This window comes from Eimeria tenella, genomic scaffold (assembly GCF_000499545.2).
Source record: "Eimeria tenella Houghton genomic scaffold, Eth_scaff94, whole genome shotgun sequence".
Lineage (NCBI taxonomy): Eukaryota > Apicomplexa > Conoidasida > Eucoccidiorida > Eimeriidae > Eimeria > Eimeria tenella.
In genome coordinates this window covers 89,582-107,364 of record NW_013543471.1, presented here as the reverse complement: position 1 = coordinate 107,364, position 17,783 = coordinate 89,582, and the positions used below count along the sequence as shown (strand labels likewise).

Genomic DNA, 17,783 nt, shown 5'->3' with positions numbered 1-17,783 from the left:
CGTTAACAGAACACACACAGGGAAGCGCTATGCAAAGGCATTTACGCCGTTTTGGGGCGATGTGTGCGATTAGATAGAGATGCGACGATCTTCAGTGAGCGCCTTCGCTCATGAGGGACACAGTGCACGCCTCATCCGTTATGCCAACGTCCCACGCGCCAACTCCCCATTAACATTTCGTTGCCTATACACGATAATTAGGGAAACCCTTTTGTGCCCTCTACTAAGGCATTTTTACTCTGCAAGTGCTGGTGTTCCCCTCCCTGGCCGTTGGCCCCCTGCATTGTCTAGTCTACCACACCTATTGCTCACAAAGTGTTAGAACGGCCGGTTTCCAGCCATTTTCTTGTCAAATAGCCTACCTGAGATGAACACAGGTGTTTCGCTTCACCTGAGATAGTCCCGAGCCACGCTGCACAGGCCTTATTGTACAAAGCCGCTCACGAAGACTTGGGAGCGGCTTTGCACAGCAAGGCCTGTGCAGTGCGGAGCCTAGCTTGATGTGTCGTGTTACGTCGCTCAAGCGCTCTACTATGGGGCATTAAAGCGTTTATAATACTGCAGAATAATCTTGAAAACTTGTTGAGTAACTACGGGTAACCAGTGCCAGAGCTTTTCGGGAAAGCAGCAGCGATAGTACGCCACTGCGGACTACCCACACGTTCACGACTCCCGTCCCCAGCAAGCAGCTAGGCAGCAACGCAATGAAACATTTCTTCTGGCACCGTATTCTGGCCAAGAATGCATCCCCAGAGTAGGACAAGGACGGCCCTCACACCCGAGATGCCCCTCGATTTTGTGTTCGTTTAGAGCTGCCTGGAGAGTCAAGGCCAGTACTGTATTTCTTCTTGTATGAGACATTGAAAATAGCCCACATCTATAACGTCAAGCCCTCGTTGAAAACGTCTGGGCAAGCGCGCTCCTCGCGTTACGTGGCCACGCACTGACTCATTTGAGCTCCTTTACTGGCACCCATGGGGGAAGCATTGCATTATGAGTGGTCCCCGAGCCTGACAAATAATGGGGACCCAGGTTTACTCCCTCAGGCTACTCGGCCTATTTCAGGGTCTCGCTTGCCAGTGGTAGGGTATTCCACAGCACTAAAGCTGCTAGTTTGTTCTGCCATCATACTTTTAGTGGCTCTCTGCGCTCGACATCAATTACAGCACTTGTCGGAACATGGTTGCAGGACTGGAGACATCGAATCACCCTCGCAAGTAGGTGTAGGAAATCTGCACTTGTATCAGAGCCAACAGTTTCATGTCATGTGTGGTTCCTGTCTCACCCCTGAGCTCCACTCCCAGCGTGCATCTTTTGGAGCGTCAATCAGGACTCCGATGAAGACAGTCCGTCTGGAGACCTGAGGATTGATGACCGTCAACCATCACAAGGAGCAAGCGCAGCAGAGGAACGCGTGAGCAGGAGCTGTGAAGACGAAGCATCTGGAGGTGCCGCTGCAGCAGCACCGGGAGCAGCAGCAGATGACAAGGATGGCGACTCCGACAGCAAATTCGGCCATCGAGCTTCTGGAAAAGGCTGTGAGGAACGTAGAACGGAAAGGCAAGGAGATTCAAACTCGGCTGGTGACATCTCACCACCCTCGCAAGTAGATGTAGGAAATCTGCCCTCCAATTGTATCAGAGCCAACAGCTTCAAGTCGTGTACAGTTCCTATCTCATCCCTGAGCTCCACTCTCAGCGTGCGTTTTTTGGCGCGTCACTCAGGACGTTGATGAAAACAGTCCATGTGGGGACCTGAGGATTAACAACCGTCAAACATCACCCGGCGCCCACGACGAGTCTACTTCACAATCAGACGCAGCAAGTACTCAAGCTCCGGGAACCGGAGCAGCAGAGGAAGGCGTCAGCAGCAGCTGGGAAGACGAAGCACCTGGCGATGCCGCGGCAGCAGCTCCAGAAGCAGCAGCAGATGACGAGGATGACGACTCCGACAGCAACTGCGGCCACCTTGTTTATGACGCTGTATGTAGTGATCAAGAAAGTACTGTGAACAATGCCGAGAGCATAGGCGCTCAGCCGCATGATTTGCAGGCAGCTGCTGGGGAAGCCGCTGAGAAACATAAAGTGGAAAGGCCGGGGCGTGCGAGATGGATGGGGCCGCTGGCTGGTCTCTTGGAAACTGCCGGCAAGAAAATAACTAGCGGAAACTCTGATGTGGCAGCAAACCCAACACCAGAAGAAGCAGCAGGTGAGACTGCTGCCAGCAGTTCAAAGGCGCCTCAACCTCAGGAAGGCAGGCGTCATTACACGAAATTGGCCTTGGGGGATTCGAGTTCTCCCCACTATAGAGATCTGGGAAAACCTTATGACTTTCCGAATCTCAAGGCATTAGTAGGTCCACAATATAGCAACAGCAACAAAACCATCAGCATGGTTCCTATGCACGCCCCCCTTTCATAGAATTCAGTGGGTGTTGTTTAATTTGTGGTTTGTTAACGCTGTTCCAAAAGCCGCCTAAACGCATTGCGCATCGTGTTCCTTGCTAATTTCAGAACTATACTGAGCTACGACAAGAGCTGCTGAAGTTTGCAGAATCCATGGGTAACCTGTGCTCTCCCCATAGCGAACCATTTCGAGGTAAGATGCCCGGGCCAGCCACTCATTCTGCGTGAATCAATGCGAAGCAACAACAGCAGCAGCACCGGCAGCGCCTGTACGAGCGAATGCAGATAAGCATGCTCCGGAATTTCCGCACACGGAGAGCTCCTTGAATTGTGACTTGCATGCTTGGCGTTAACTTTCATTGCGTTAACTTTCATTGCCCTCTCCTGCGTATATTGGGGGTCCTTGCAGCTACGGTCAAGGCGGACTGTGATATTTGCGGCGTTGGTACAGTGACCTTGCATATTGAGATTGTGGAGGAAGTAAGTACCTTGTTGATTACTCACCTCACGCCCTATTTTTGCCTGCAAGGACGAGGAGGAAGGCAAACAGCAATTTGGAGAGAAAAATGCCTGGCTGTCGAGCAACGCCTGGAGCAGTTCCAGCTATGTTTGGCGTATCTGCGATTTCCCTGCAGAATATGAAAAATCAAAGCTTCTTAGACCAAGTTAGGGAAAGACTATTTTTAGAAAACCCGTTTGACAGACGGCTGGCTCAGAGGGTTAGTCTTCCAGTCCTCGTGCGGCAATCACGTTTAGCCACAGCTGGGACCATTGGCGAGGCGCTATTGTGGGGTGGTAATGACATTGCAGTTTACGCGCGATTTGTTGGCACTAACGTAAGAGATGAGCGTCGTGGTTTCAACCTGTGTGGAGCAGACAAGGTGTAGGTGGACGTGAAGCTTCAAGCAGGACTTGCTTGAGTTCTAGTCTTCCACTTCTCAGCGTCTTGTTCACAACTTGACGGTCCCTTGAGTGTGCACAGTGTAGCAACACAAATTGCTTTTCCAAGTGCGATGCTGAGTTTTCAGGCGCGCAGGCCTGATTTGTTTTTGCTGCAGTGCGCAACGGCCCTACAAAGTTTTATTATTATAAAATTCTAGAAAAGCCGGATGCTGCAGCCTCCACCGGAAAAGTTCTTTTGAAGATATTTGGTGATCCTTTAGTCTGCAATTTTTTTGGCGGTTGCTTTGTTGCTCTACACTGCTATCTTCTAAGCTTTTTGACTCCTCGTCTAAAGCTAGCACGCAGTGCACGAGTTTTTGTCCGATGCGACGCAGGGACCAAAGCAAGTTGAGGCGCTAGCGCCAAACACGGTGGCGAACGAAGGGAGCCGAAAACAAATGCAGCAATTCAAGCAGGCAATCGTGCCAGCGGCTCTTGTGCGAATGAGCTCGTTGACCCAGTCTTCACAGTTCAGGCGGCAGCTGGAGACGCTGCAACAGCAGCTGCTTCAGATGTAGCAACTGCAGGAACCGGCTGAGGACCAAGAGTGAAGTGTCCGAAGAGGCAGGCTCTCCCAAAGGAGCACCTAAAGCCTTGCACCAACGGCATGCTAATAACGTATTGCAGAGAAAATCATTGTTTGGCCACGAAAAATCCACAAACGCGCCAGGTGAAGCATCTGCAAAAGCGAGCGTAGGCAGTGAAAGCAAACAGACTGCCTTGGCGATTCCTGCTGCAGCAGTTGCATTTGCACCAGTTGCAGGAGAGGTAAACCTCACCTGATTTTCGAGTGTATTGCTGAGCCTGCAGTAATGCAGGGCTGATACTTTTGTGCTGCAGTGCCAAGGCGCCAAGCAGACCGCTTTTCTACAGTGCTAGAAAAGCAGGCTGCTGGGGCTTAGGCAAAGTTTCTCTGAAGGCATTTGTTGGGCCTTAAGTTAGTCCGTTTTATTTGCTGCTGTGCTCAAATGAAGAAAGTGCCGAACTGGCAAAGGTTTTGGGAAAGGCCACGTCCAAATGCGATGCCTTGAATGCGCTATTTGGCCGAACACAGGAAGGCTTGGCCAGTGCGTCCGATGAAATTTGAACCACGCCTCAAACACCAGGGTCACGCATTTACTTTGATTCCACTGGAATTGTAACAAACGTAGAAAGGAGGTCTCGGCTTGTGGTATAAAGTATCGAGCTCATTGCTGAAGGCGGCGAGCTCTATATTATATAAGCAGGAGTTGCCGTATGCGAAACGGAGCTAGGGTTTCAGGTCTACTGAACCGCTGCGTTAACAATTATACTTGACGAGCAAAGAATGCTTGAGAAATTTTGTTTCTTTCTTTCTGTCGAACATTGCTACTGAGAAACCTAAAAGAATTGCCTGAATCTCCGGAGCTCGAGACCCTCGAACAATGTGAATTAAGCCAGTGCATTCTAGAGGATTTGAGTTCAGTGATAAGCTTCATAAATCACTGAAGCATGGCATGAGCCACATGCCCTTTGTGTTTACTTGTCCGTGCAGTAGTAGTCACGCAGCAGCGAATTTCATTGCGGGTGCGGGACTGCTTGTGCACTGCAGACGTCCTTATTGTAGAGACATACGACTCAAAGCGGTTTTCCCTTTGCAGGGCGCTCACAGAGTAACACGCTGAAATGTTTTCTGCCCAGCACCTCCCGCAATTTGCCTGTGTATAAGCCCCTTTAGGGTCAGCACACCTCACGCAGCCGCCCAGGGCTTCTTTCTGGAAATTACATTCCTGCATTTGCTCCTCTCTTGCTCCCTGTTGCAGATCTCCGTGTGGCGTGTGGGTTCTATTTCGAACATGCCTCGGCGACACAGGGTGTGTACATACTCAGTCTATGCCCCGCATCGTAACCTAACCTCAGTGCCTGGCGGGACACCCTCAGGTTAGAGCCTCTGCAAGTACAAGGAGCTTTACCTTTCGACATCTGGTGCGTATTGGGCCCGTAGGCCGCTCCGGTTAGCTGGAGGGCTAGCTGGGGTGGCAGTGTGTGTCTCTGTCATCGCGCCGTTCGCAGAATATTGCTATACCGCCATTTGAAGGCATATAAAAGACTCGAGGCGTCTACAAAAATTTGCAAAAATCCAATTTATGGAAATTTGGGGCGATTCCGCAGAAAATCTTGCTCTGCTGGTTCTCCGCCGCGTTGCCAAGGCTGGACAGTGGCTACCTGGCCTGGCGCGTAATCATCAAGTACAGCACAGGTTCTTGCTTGCGTACCCGCTCCGTTTGCTCTCTACTCTCATCCACTCAACTTACCGTCAACCAAACGCTTGATAATACTGATTATATCAAATCAGGTAGTTGGGATCGCTCAGAAGTGCAGAACTGGTTGTTTTGATTGTGCTGAGTATGCCCACCGTGATAGGAGTCGTTGCAAACGGCAAACGTGGGCTCTGCCGAAGTGGGTTGTGGCTTCAGTTATGCGGGAGTCATGTCCCCCCAGAGTATTAGCAAATACTATCTTTTTCTAATCACTCGAATTTTTGGAAGCCGGTCCTGCCCGCCTATTATGGTGCCCATCTCCCATTGTGGGGTCACGCTCTGAAACGACAGCAAATCAGCACAACGAAGGTTTTGGGGCTACTGGCCTACCCCGAGCATCAGCTTCAGCAGAAACCACACAGGGAGGTGCTATGAAAAGGCTTTTACGCCGTTTTGGGGCGATTTGCTCTCTCAGAATTGAGATGCGACGATCTTCAGTGAGCGCCTTCGCTCACGAGGGGATGCTCCACGCCTCATGATTCACGTTATGCCAACGTCCCACGCACCCTTTTCTCATTAATATTTTGTTTCAGACGCACGGTAATTAGGCAAACCGCTTTGTCGCTTACGCTACAAGTGCTGGTGTTCGCCCCCATGGCCGTTGAGCCTCACCATTGTCTGGCTTCCCATACGTATTGTTCACGAAGTGTTAGAACGACCGGCATCCAGCCATTTCTCTTCGAATAAGCCGCTGCAGATGAATATAGATGTTGCGCTTCACCTTAGATAGTCCCGAGCTACGCTGCACAGGCCTTGTATAAAACCGCTCCCAAGTGTGGGAGCCCACGACTCCTGTTTAGGGATGTGTCGCGATAGGTTACTCAGGTGAGCTACTACGGGACATTAAAGCGTTTATAATACTACAGAACAATCTTTTAAACTTGTTGAGTAATTACGGGTAACCAGTGCCAGAGTTTTTCGGAAAAGCAGCAGCCATAGCACGCCACTGGGGACTACCCCACGCGGACGCAACAGACGCTTGTCTGTTCACGACTCCCGTCCCCAGCAAGTAGGTAGGCAGCGACGCAATGAAACATATCTTCTGCCACTGTAATCTGGCCAACAATGCATCCCCAGGGCGGCCCTCCCACTCCAGATGCCCGTCGATTTCGTGTTCGTTTGGAGCCGCTTGGGCAGTCAAGGCCCGTACTGTACTTCTTGTTTTATAACACCTTGAAAGCAGCCCACCTCTGTAGCATCAAGTGCTCTTTGAAACGTCTGGGCAAGCTCGCTACCTTTCCAACACAATTCAGGCTCTTTGTTACGGGGCCACGCGCTGCAGGATTCTGACTCCTCTGAGCTCCTTAATTGGCAGTCATGGCGGAAGCAGTGCATTATGAGTTGTCCCCTAGCCTGACAAATAATCGGGACTCGGGTTTACTCCCTCAGGCTACTAGGCCTATTTCAGGCTTGCCAGCGGTAGGGTATTCCACAGCGCTAAAGCTGCTAGTTTACTCTGCCATCGTCCTTTTGGTGACTCTCTGCGCTCGACGTCAATTACACCACTTGTCGAAAAATGGTTGCAGGACTGGAGATTCAGACTTGGGTGGTGACATCTCACCACCCTCGCAAGTAGGTGTTGGAAATCTGCACTTCAAATGCATCAGAGCCAACAGCTTCAAGTCGTGTGTAGTTCCTGTCTCACCCCCGAGCTCCACTCCCAGCGTGCGTTTTTTGGCGCGTCATTCAGGACTCCGATGAAGACAGACCGTCTGGAGATCTGAAGTTTGATGACGGTCAAACATCACCAGACGCCCACGACGAGTATCGTCCCCAGTCAGACGCAGCAAGCACTCAAGCACCAGGGACAGGAGCAGCAGAGGAAGGCGTCAGCAGCAGCTGGGAAGACGAAGCACCTGGCGATGCCGCGGCAGCAGCTCCAGAAGCAGCAGCAGATGACGAGGATGATGACTCCAACAGCAACTGCGGCCAACTTGTTTATGACGTTGTACGTAGTGATCAAGAGAGTACCATGGAGAGTGCCGAAAGCACAGGCGTCGAGCCGCACGATGCTCAGGCAGCTGCTGGAGAAGTAGCTGAGAAACATAAATTGGAAAGGCAAGGGCGTGCTAGATGGATGGGGCCGCTAGCTGGCCTCTTGGAAACTGCCGGCAATAAAATATCTCGCATAGCAGCAAAATCTGATGTGACGGCAAACCCAGCAGCAGGAGAACTAGCTGGTGAGACTGCTGCCAGTAGCTCAAAGGCATCTCAACCTCAGGAAGGCGGGCGTTTTACATCGAAGTTGGCCTTCGGGGATTCGAATTCTCCCCACTATAGAGATCTGGGAAAACCTTATGACTTTCCGAATCTCAAGGCATTAGTAGGTCCACAATATAGCAACAGCAACAAAACCATCAGCATGATTCCTATGCACGCCCCCCTTTCATAGAATTCAGTGGGTGTTGTTTAATTTGTGGTTTATTAACGCTGCTCCAAAAGCCGCCTAAACGCATTGCGCGTCGTGTGCCTTGCTACTTTCAGAACTATACTGAGCTACGACAAGAGCTGCTGAAGTTTGCAGAATCCATGGGTAACCTGTGCTCTCCCCATAGCGAACCATTTCGAGGTAAGATGCCCGGGCCAGCCACTCATTCTGCGTGAATCAATGCGAAGCAACAACAGCAGCAGCACCGGCAGTGCCTGTACGAGCGAATGCAGATAAGCATGCTCCGGAATTTCCGCACACGGAGAGCTCCTTGAATTGTGACTTGCATGCTTGGCGTTAACTTTCATTGCCCTCTCCTGCGTGTATTGGGAGTCCCTGCAGCTACGGTCAAGGCGGACTGTGAAATATGCGGCGTTGGTACAGTGACTTTCCATATTGAGCTTGTGGAAGAAGTGAGTACCTTGTTGATTACTCACCTCACGCCCTATTTTTGCCTGCAAGGACCAGGACCAGGAGGAAGGCAAACAGCAATTTGGATAGATGAATACCGGGTTATAGATCAACGTCTGGAGCAGTGCCAGCTGCGTCTGGCGCATCTGCGATTTCCTTGCAGGATATGAAAAATCAAGGCGCCTTGAGCAAACTTAGAGGAAGACTATTTTCCGATAATCCGTTTAGCAAACGGTTTGCTGAGAGGGTCAGTCTTCGAGTCCTCGTGTGGCGATGGAGCGTTTAGCCACAGTTGGGACCATTGGCAAAGCGTTGTTGTGGGTGGTAATGACACTGCAGTTTGCACGCGACTTGTTGGCGCTAGTGGAAGAGCTGAGCCTCGAGGTTTCAGAGCATGCGCAACGGACAGAAAGTAGGTGTATTTGAAGCTTCAAGCCGGATTTGCTTGAGTTCTTGTCTTCCACTTCTCAGCATCTTGCTCACAACTTGAACATCCCTTGAGTGTGCACAGTGTAGCAGCACAAATTGCTTTTTCAAGTGTGATGCTGAGTTTTCAGGCGCGCAGGCCTGATTTGTTTGTGTTGCAGTGCCCAACGACAGTACACACGTTTATTCTACAGTGATGGAAAAGCCAGCTGCTGCAGCCTGCACAGGAAAAGTTTCTTTGAAGATATTTGGTGACCCTTCAGCCTGCCATTTTTTCGCCGTTGCTTTGTTGCTCTACACTGCGGCCTCTTGAGCTTTCCGTTGGCGGCTCGTCTAGATCTAACAAGCAGTGCTAGAGATTTTGTCCAATATGATGCAGGGGTCAAAGCAAACTGAAACGAGAGAGTTGACCGCGACGGTGAACAAGGGGAGCCGGAAACAGATGCATCAGGCAATCGTGCCAGCGGCTCTTCTGCGAGCGAGCTCCTTGAGCCAGTGCGAACTGTTCGGGCGATAGTTGGAGACGCTGCAATAGCAACTGCTTCAGATGTAGCAACTGCAGGAACCAGCAGATGCACCAAGAGCGATGCGTCCGAAGAGGCAGGTTCTGCCAAAGGAGCGCATAAAGCCTTGCATAAAGGCGATTCTGATCTCTCAGTATAGGGAAGACAGCAGTTTGTCCGCAGAAAATCCACAGACGCAGCAGGTGAAGCACCTGCAAAAGCGAGCGTACGCAGTGAAAGCAAACAGACCGCCTTCACGTTTCGTGCTGTAGCAGCTGCATTTGTACCAGTCGCAGAAGATGTAAACCTCATCTGAGTTTTGAGTATGTTGCTGAGCCTGCAGCAATGTAGCTATGACTTGTTTGTGCCACGGCGCCAAGCAGATCGCTTTTCCACAGTGCTAGAGAAGCAGGCTGCTGGAGCCAGCATGGGCAGAGCTTCTCCGAAGGCACTTGGTGTGCCTTAGGTTTGTCCTTTTCGTTCACCGTCGTCCTCAAATGAAGAAAGTGCCGAACTGGCAAAGGTAATGGGAAAGGCCACGTCCAAATGTGATGGCTCCAAACAAACGTGACTACACGTTGTTTAATCGAGCACAGGAAGGTTTGGCTGGTGCGTCCGACGGAAGTGGCATTGCGCTGCAGACAACAGGGCCGCGCATCTGCTTTAATTCCACTGCAACTGTAGCAAACGTGAAAATGCTGTCTCCGCTTGCGGCATATAATATGGAGCTCATCGCCGAAGGCGGCGAGCGCTATATTATATACGCAGGAGTTGCCATATGCGAATGGGAGCTAGGGTTTCAGGTCTACTGAACCACTGCGTTAACAATTATATTTGAAGGGCAAATAATGCTCGGGAAATTTTTTGTTACTTTCTTTCTAACATTTCTGCTGAGAAACCTAAAAGAATCGCCTGAATCTCCGGAGCTCGAGACCCTCGAACACCGTGAACTATGCTAGTGCATTTTAGAGGATTTGAGTTCAGTGATAAGCCTCATATATCACTGAAGCATGGCATGAGCCACGGGTCCTTCGTTTTTACTTGTCCGTGCAGTAGTAGTTAAGCAGCAGCGAACTTCACTGCGGGTGCGGGACTGCTTGTGCACTGCAGACATCCTTACTGTAGAGGCATGCAACTCAAAGCAGTTTTCCCTTTGCAGGTTGCTCACAGAGCAACACGCTGAAATGTTTTCTGTCCAGCACCTCCTCCAATTTGCTTGTGTGTAGGCCCCTTAAGGTCGGTATACCTCACGCAGTCGCTCAGGGCTTCTTTCTGGACACTACATTCCTGCATCTATTCCTCTCTTCCCGCTGCAGAGCTCCCCCTGGCGTGTAGTGTCTCCTTCCAAGATGGCTCGGTTTCTGGCGCGGTTTCTGGCGATGCATGCTGCATACACACTCAGTCTGTGCCCCGCATCGTAACCTAACGTCAGTTCCTGGGGGGATACCCTAAGGTTAAGGGTCTCTTTCCGAGATTGCCCTGTTCCTAGCGACCCAGAATGCGTACATACTCAGTCTATGCCAGGCATCGTAGCCTAACCTCAGTGCCTGGTGGGACACCCTTAGGATAGGGCCTCGGAAACTACGTAGAGCTTTTCCCTCTGATATCTGGCGCATTTTGGGCCTGTAGGCCGTGCTGGTTAGCGGGAGGGCTAGCTGAGGTGGCTGTGTGTCTCTCCTAGCATCGCACCGTTCGCAAAACATTGCTACGCCGACGTTGCAAGGCATTTAAAAGACTTAAGACGTCAACAAAAATTGCGAAAATCCAATTTGTGGAAATTTGGAGCGATTTTGCGAGGTGCGAGGCAGGACAGTGGCTACGTGGCTCGGTGTTTCTGCGTCTAGCACAGGTTCGTTATTTTGCCACGTTTGCCTACCGTTCTCATCCATTCAACTTACCGTCAACCAAAACGCTTGTTAATACTGATTATGTCAAATCAGGTAGTCGGTCTCCCTCAGATATTGAAGACTGGTTGTTTGGATTTCGTTGGGAATGAGGTCCAGAATGTGGGCTTTGCTGTTGTGTCTTGTTGGCTTCAGTTTTGGAGGAGCCCTGTCCTACCACAGTGTCAGTTTTTCTATGAGCAAACACTATCTTATTCGGAAGATATGAATTTCTGAGAGCCAGTCTTGCCCACCCATTATGGTGCTTAACCGCTACTGAATAATAGTCACGCTCGCCAATGTTAGCAAGGCGGAACGACGAAGACTCCGGAGTTACTGCGCTACTCTGAGCATCAGCGTCAACACAAAACACAAATAGAAAAGCTATGGAGATGATTTTGCGCCGTTCTTAGGCGATTTGCGCTCTCAGATAGAGATGCGACGAACCTGAATGAAATCCTTCGCTCACGAAGGGACGCTGCACGTCTCATAATCCACAGTGTACCACTGTCCTGCGCACCGATTCCTCATTAATATTTCGATTCTGATGCAATCTTAGGGAAACGCTTTTGTGCCCTCTACTCAAGCATTTGTACGCTACACATGTTGGTGTCTTCAGACACTCTCAAGTTACGCTGCATAGGCTTTTTGTGCGAAACCGCTCGCTGCCTCGCCCAAAACCCCTCCATAACGGCGAGTCGTACTGCGTTACCGTAGGGCGCTACTGTGAGACACTAAAGCATTTATAATACTACAGAAAAATCTTGAAAACTTGTTGAGTAACTAAGCATCCCGAACGCCGCAGTTTCCCAGGAAAACCGCAGCCCTAGCAAGCCACTGGGGACTACCCCATACCCCACGCACGAGGCACCTGTCCGCTCACGACTCCCGTCCCCAGCAAGTAGCTAGGCATCAATGCAATGAAATATTTCTTCTGGAACTGTAATCCTGCCAAGAATGCATCCCTAGAGTAAGACAAGGGCGGCCCTCCCACCCCAGATGCCCGTCGATGTTGTGTTCGTTTAGAGCCGCTTAAGCAGTGAAGGGCTGTACTGTACTTCTTCTCGTATAGAAACTTGAAAAACGCCAACATCTATAACCTCACTTCCTCTCTGAACCGTCTGGGCAAGCGCGCTATCTTTCCAACTCCTCAATCCAGGCCATTTGTTACAGGGCCACTCACTGCAGGGTTCTGACTCCTTTGAGCTCCTTAATTGGCACTCATGGGGGAAGCACTGCATTATGACTGGTTCGCTAGCCCGACAAATAATCGGGACTCAGGTTTACTCCCTCAGGCTACTCGGCCTATTTCAGGGCGTGGCTTGCCAGTAGTAGAGGTGCATTGGAAGCGTTCCACAGCGCTAAAGCTGCTAGTTTACTCCACCATCGTCCTTTTGGTGGCTCTCTGCGGTCGACGTCTATTACAGCACCCATCGAAACATGGGCGGAGGATTGCGGATGTCGACTGGGGTGGCGACTCTTCCTCGCTCTCGGTAGGTGTAGGAAATCTCCACTCCAAATGTATCAGGGCCAACAGCCTTATGTCATGTATAGTTTCTGTCTCACCCCTGTGCTCCACTCTCCGCGTGCGATTTTTGGCGCGTCACTCAGGACGATGATGAAAACAATCCATGTGGAGACCTGAGAATTGATGACCGTCAAACATCACCCGGCGTCCACGACGAGTCTCCTCCACAGTCAGACGCAGCGAGCACTCAAGCACCAGGAACCGGAGCGGCAGAGGAAGGCGTCAGCATCAGCTGTGAAGACGAATCATCTGGCGATGCTGCGGCAGCAGCTCCAGAAGCAGCAGCAGATGACGAGGATGATGACTCCAACAGCAACTGCAGCACTCCTATTTATGACATTGTATGTAGTGGTCAAGGTAGGACCAGCAACGATGGCGATAGCAAAGTCGCCGAGTCACACGATGCTCCGGCAGCTCCTGGAAGGGAATCCGTGAAAAGTAAAATGGGTAGGCTTAGGCGTGCGAAATGGATGCGGCCGCTGGCTGGCTTCTTGGAATCTGCTGGCAAGAAAATATCTAGCTTAGCAGCTCCAGAAGCAGCAGCAGATGACGAGGACGATGACTCCAACAGCAACTGCGGCACTCCTGTTTATGACATTGTATGTAGTGGTCAAGGTAGGACGAGCAGCGATGGCGATAGCAAAATCGCCGCGCCACACGATGCTCCAGCAGCTCCTGGAAGGGAATCTATGAAACGTAAAATGGATAGGCTTAGGCGTGCGAGATGGATGGGGCCGGTGGCTGGCTTCTTGGAATCTGCTGGCAAGAAAATATCTAGCTTAGCACCAAAGTCTGCTGTGGCAGCAAGCCCAGCAGCAGGAGGAGTAGCAGGTGAGACTGCTGCCAGCAGCTCAGAAGCATCTCAATCTGGGGACACGTGGAGTTTTAACGCGAAGTTGGCCGTAGGCGATTCGAGGTCGCCCCACTACAAAGATTTGCGAAAACCTTATGACTTCCCGCATCTCAAAGCAGAAGTATGTCCACAATATAGCAACAGCAACAAAACCATCAGCATGGTTCCTATCCACGCCGGCCCTCATGGAATTCAGTGAGTGTTGTTTAATTTATGGTTGTTTAGTGCTGCTCTAACAGCCCCCTAGACGCGGTGAGCGTCGTGTGCATTGCTCATTTCAGAACTATACCGAGCTACGAAGAGAGCTACTGAAGCTTGCAGAATCCATCGGTGACCTCTGCTCTCCCCATACCGAACCATTTCAAGGTAAGATACCCAAGACAGTCATTGATTTTGCTTGAATGAATGCTTAGCAACAGCTGCAGCAGCACCGGCAGCGCCTGCATGAGTTAGTGCAGATAAGCATGCTCCGGAATTTCCGCACACGAAGAGCTCCTTGAACTGTGGCTTGCACGCTTGGAGTTAACATTTACTGCCCTCTCCTGCGTATATTGGGGGCTCCTGCAGCTACGGTCAAGGCGGACTGCGATATAAGCGGCGTTGGGAGAGTGACCTTGTATCTTCAGATTGTGGAGGAAGTAAGTACCTCGTTTATTGCTCACTCCACACCATATTTTTGCCTACAAGGAACAGCAGGCAGGCAAACAGCAATTTGGAGAGATGAATGCCTTGTTATAGTGCAACGCCTGGAGCACTGCCAGCTGTGTCTGGCATTTCTGCGATTTCCCTGCAGGATATGAAATTTCAAAGGTCCTTACGCAAATTGAGGGGGAGAATAATTTCAGATAATCCGTTTAGCAGACGGTTTCCTGAAAGGGTTAGTCTTTCAGTCCTGCCGAGGCAGTGGGACGTTTAGCTACAGTTGGGACCATTGGCAAAGCGTTGTTGTGGGGTGATAATGGCATTGCAGTTTACCCGCGATTTGTTGGCCCTAGCGGAAGAGCTGAGCGTCACGGTTTCAGATCGTGCGCAAAAGACAAAACGTAGGTGTATCTGAAGCTTCAAGCCGGACTTGCTTGAGTTCTTGCCTATCACTTGTCAGCTCTTGTTCGTAACTTGACCATCCCTTGAGTTTGCACAGTGTAGCCGCACAAGTTACTTTTTCAAGTGCGATGCTGAGTTTGCAGGCTCGCAGGGCTGATTTGTGTGTGCTGCAGTGCCCACCGGCCGGACAGAATTTTATTCTACATCGCTAAAGAAGCCAGCTGCTGCAGCCTGCACAGGCAAAGTTTCTTTGAAGATATTTGGTGATCCTTCAGCTTGCTTTTGTTTTCGGTTGCTTCGTTGCTTTACACTGCTGTCTTTTGAGCTTTCCATTGACGCCTCGTCTAACGCCAGCACGCAGTGCACGAGATTTTGTCCAATATGATGCAGGGATCAAAGCAGATGCGGAGGATATCGCCGACCGCGACGGTGAACAAGGGGAGCCGAAAACAGATGCACCAATTCAACCAGGCAATCGTGCCAGTGGCTCTTCTGCGGATGAGCTCGTTGACCCAGTGCGAACTGTTCAGGCGACAGTTGGAGACGCTGCAGCAGCAGCTGCTTCAGATGTAGCAACTGCAGGAACCAGCGGAGGCACCAGGAGTGAAGCGTCGGAAGCGGCAGGCTCTCCTAAAGGAGCGCATGAAGCCTTGCATGGAAGCAATTCTGATATCTCATTACGGGGACGACCGTAGTTTGTCCGCAGAAAAACCACGGACGCACCAGGTGAAGCACCTGCAAAAGCAAGCGTTGGCAGTGAGAACAAACAGACCGCCCTGGCGTTTCGTGCTGCAGCAGTTGCATTTGTATCAGCGGCGGAAGGTGTAAAACCCAATTGATTTTGGAGTGTATTGCTGATCCTGCAGCAATGTAGGGCTGATTGTTTTGTGCTGCAGTTCCACAGCGCCAAGCAGACCCCTTCTCTGCAGTACTAGAAAAGCAGGCTGCTGAAGCCAGCATGGGCAGAGCTTCTCTGAAGGCACAGCAGTTGGTGGGCCTTAAGTTAGTCCTTTTTGTTCGCTGTTGTGCTCAAAGGAAGAAAGCGCCGAACAGGCAAAGGTAATGGGAAAGGCCACCTCCAAATGTGATGGCTTAACCAAGCGTGACTACATGCGTTGTTTAATCAAGGACAGAAAGGTTTCGCTTGTGCGTCCGATGGAAGCGGCGTTGCGCTGCCGACACCAGGGTCGGCATTTGCCTTAATTCCACTGTAACTGTAGCAAACGTGAAGATGAGGTCTCGGCTTGCGGTATATAGTATCGAGCTCATTGCTGAGGGCGGCGAGCTCTATATTATATACGCAGGAGTTGCCGTATGCGAATCGGAGCTAGGGTTTCAGGTCTACTGAACCGCTGCGTTAACAATTATATTTGACGGACAAAGAATGCTCGAGAAGTTTTGTTACGTTCTTTCAAACATTTCTGTTGAGAAACCTAAAAGAATTGCCTGAATCTCCAGAGCTCGAGACCCTCGAACACCGTGAACTATGCCAGTGTATTTGAGAGGATTTGAGTTCAGTGATAAGCTTCATAAATCACTGAAGCATGGCATAAACCACATGCCCTTTGTGTTTACTTTTCCGTGCAGTAGTAGTTAAGCAGCAGCGAACTTCATTGCGGGTGCGGGACTGCTTGTGCACTGCGGACGTCCCTATTGTAGAGACATACGACTCAAAGCGGTTTTCCCTTTGCAAGGCGCTCACAGAGTAACACGCTGAAATGCTTTCTGCCCAGCGCCTCCTGCAATTTGCTCGTGTGTAAGCCGCTCTAGGTCAACACGCCTCACGCAGTCGCTCAGGGCTTCTTTCTGGACACTACATTCCTGCATCTGTTCCTCGCTTCCCGCTGCAGAGGTCCCCGTGGCGTGTAGTGTCTCTTTTCAAGGTGGCTCGGTTTCTGGCGACGCACGCTGCATACAGACTCAGTCTGTGCTCCGCACCGTAGCCTAACGTCAGTGCCTTGCGGGATACCCTACGCTTAAGGGCCCTGTTCCTAGCGACCCAGACTGCGTACATATTCAGTCTATGCCCGGCATCGTAGCCTAACCTCAGTGCCTGCACCCTTAGGTTGGGGCCTCGGTAAGTACGGAGAGCTTTATCTCGTGAGATCGGGAGGGCTAGCTGGGGTGGCAGTGTGATTCTCCTAGGATCGCACCCTGCGCAGAACATTGCTACGCCGCCGTTTGGAGGCGTATAAAGGACGAGACGTCTACAAAAATTCGCAAAATCCAGATGTTCGGATAATTGAAGAGATTTCGCGGAAAGTTTGACTCCACGGGTTCTCCGGCGCGTTGCCGGAACAGGTCAGTGGCTACGTGGCTTGGTGTTCGGTCATCACGTCCAGCACAGGTTCTTGGCTCCATAGGTGCTCCGTTTGCCTTCTGTTCTCATCCACTCAACTTAACGTTAACCAAAACGCTTGATAATCCTGATTACATCAAACCAGGTAGTTCGGATCTCTCATATATATAGAACTAGCCATTACGATTGCGCCAAAAGCGCGCGCCGTGATCGCCGTGATCGGAGCTGCCACAGAGACGAAAGGAGGGCTTTGTCAAAGTGTCTTGTGACTTCAACTTTTCCAGAGCCCTGTCCTCCCAGAATATGAGCTTTCGGCAAATACTATTTTCTTCTGAAAACCCTAATTTTTGAAAGCCGGTCCTGCTCCCCTATTCTGGTGCTCAACTCCTATATTGTGGTGCACAAAACTAGGCTCGCGCTCGCTAATCTCAGCAAGCCAGGACGACAAAGACTTCGTGGCTACTGCGCTACCCTGAGCATCAGCGTCAACAGAAAACACACACGGAATCGCCCTGGAAAGGCTTTTACGCCGTTCTTGGGAAATTTGCGCTCTCAGAATTGAGATGCGACGATCTTCAGTTAGTTCCTCCGCTCACGAGGGGGCGCTGCACGCCCCATGATTCACGTTATCCCAACGTGCCGACTTCTCGTTAACATTTCGTTTCCGATACAAGATAACTAGGCAGACCCTTATGTGTTGTCTAATAAAACATTTTTACGCGGCATGTGTTGGTTGATGTTTGCCTCAACGCGCGTTGACCCCCACCGTTGTCTGGTCTCCCA

At 50.9% G+C, this 17,783-nt stretch overlaps 3 protein-coding genes across 3 annotated transcripts; all 3 read left to right on the top strand.

The window, feature by feature from the left end:
- Window positions 1–974: 974 nt before the first annotated feature.
- Window positions 975–3,291, top strand: ETH_00013505 (uncharacterized protein; the record flags this gene model as incomplete). Its single annotated transcript, XM_013378691.1, has 6 exons — window positions 975–1,217; window positions 1,331–1,612; window positions 1,725–2,351; window positions 2,513–2,597; window positions 2,814–2,884; window positions 3,040–3,291. 6 exons carry the CDS (start codon window positions 975–977, stop codon window positions 3,289–3,291), a joined length of 1,560 nt encoding a protein of 519 aa, XP_013234145.1.
- A 3,651-nt stretch (window positions 3,292–6,942) lies between these two features.
- On the top strand, window positions 6,943–9,286 carry ETH_00013500 (uncharacterized protein; the record flags this gene model as incomplete). Its single annotated transcript, XM_013378690.1, has 8 exons — window positions 6,943–7,197; window positions 7,316–7,948; window positions 8,110–8,194; window positions 8,396–8,466; window positions 8,628–8,711; window positions 8,804–8,876; window positions 9,052–9,141; window positions 9,270–9,286. 8 exons carry the CDS (start codon window positions 6,943–6,945, stop codon window positions 9,284–9,286), a joined length of 1,308 nt encoding a protein of 435 aa, XP_013234144.1.
- Window positions 9,287–12,499: 3,213 nt separating this feature from the next.
- On the top strand, window positions 12,500–15,396 carry ETH_00013490 (uncharacterized protein; the record flags this gene model as incomplete). Its single annotated transcript, XM_013378689.1, has 8 exons — window positions 12,500–12,769; window positions 12,888–13,778; window positions 13,939–14,023; window positions 14,225–14,295; window positions 14,451–14,534; window positions 14,628–14,700; window positions 14,875–14,964; window positions 15,092–15,396. The coding sequence occupies 8 exons, from the start codon at window positions 12,500–12,502 to the stop codon at window positions 15,394–15,396; spliced, it is 1,869 nt and encodes a 622-aa protein (XP_013234143.1).
- Between the last annotated feature and the right edge of the window lie 2,387 nt (window positions 15,397–17,783).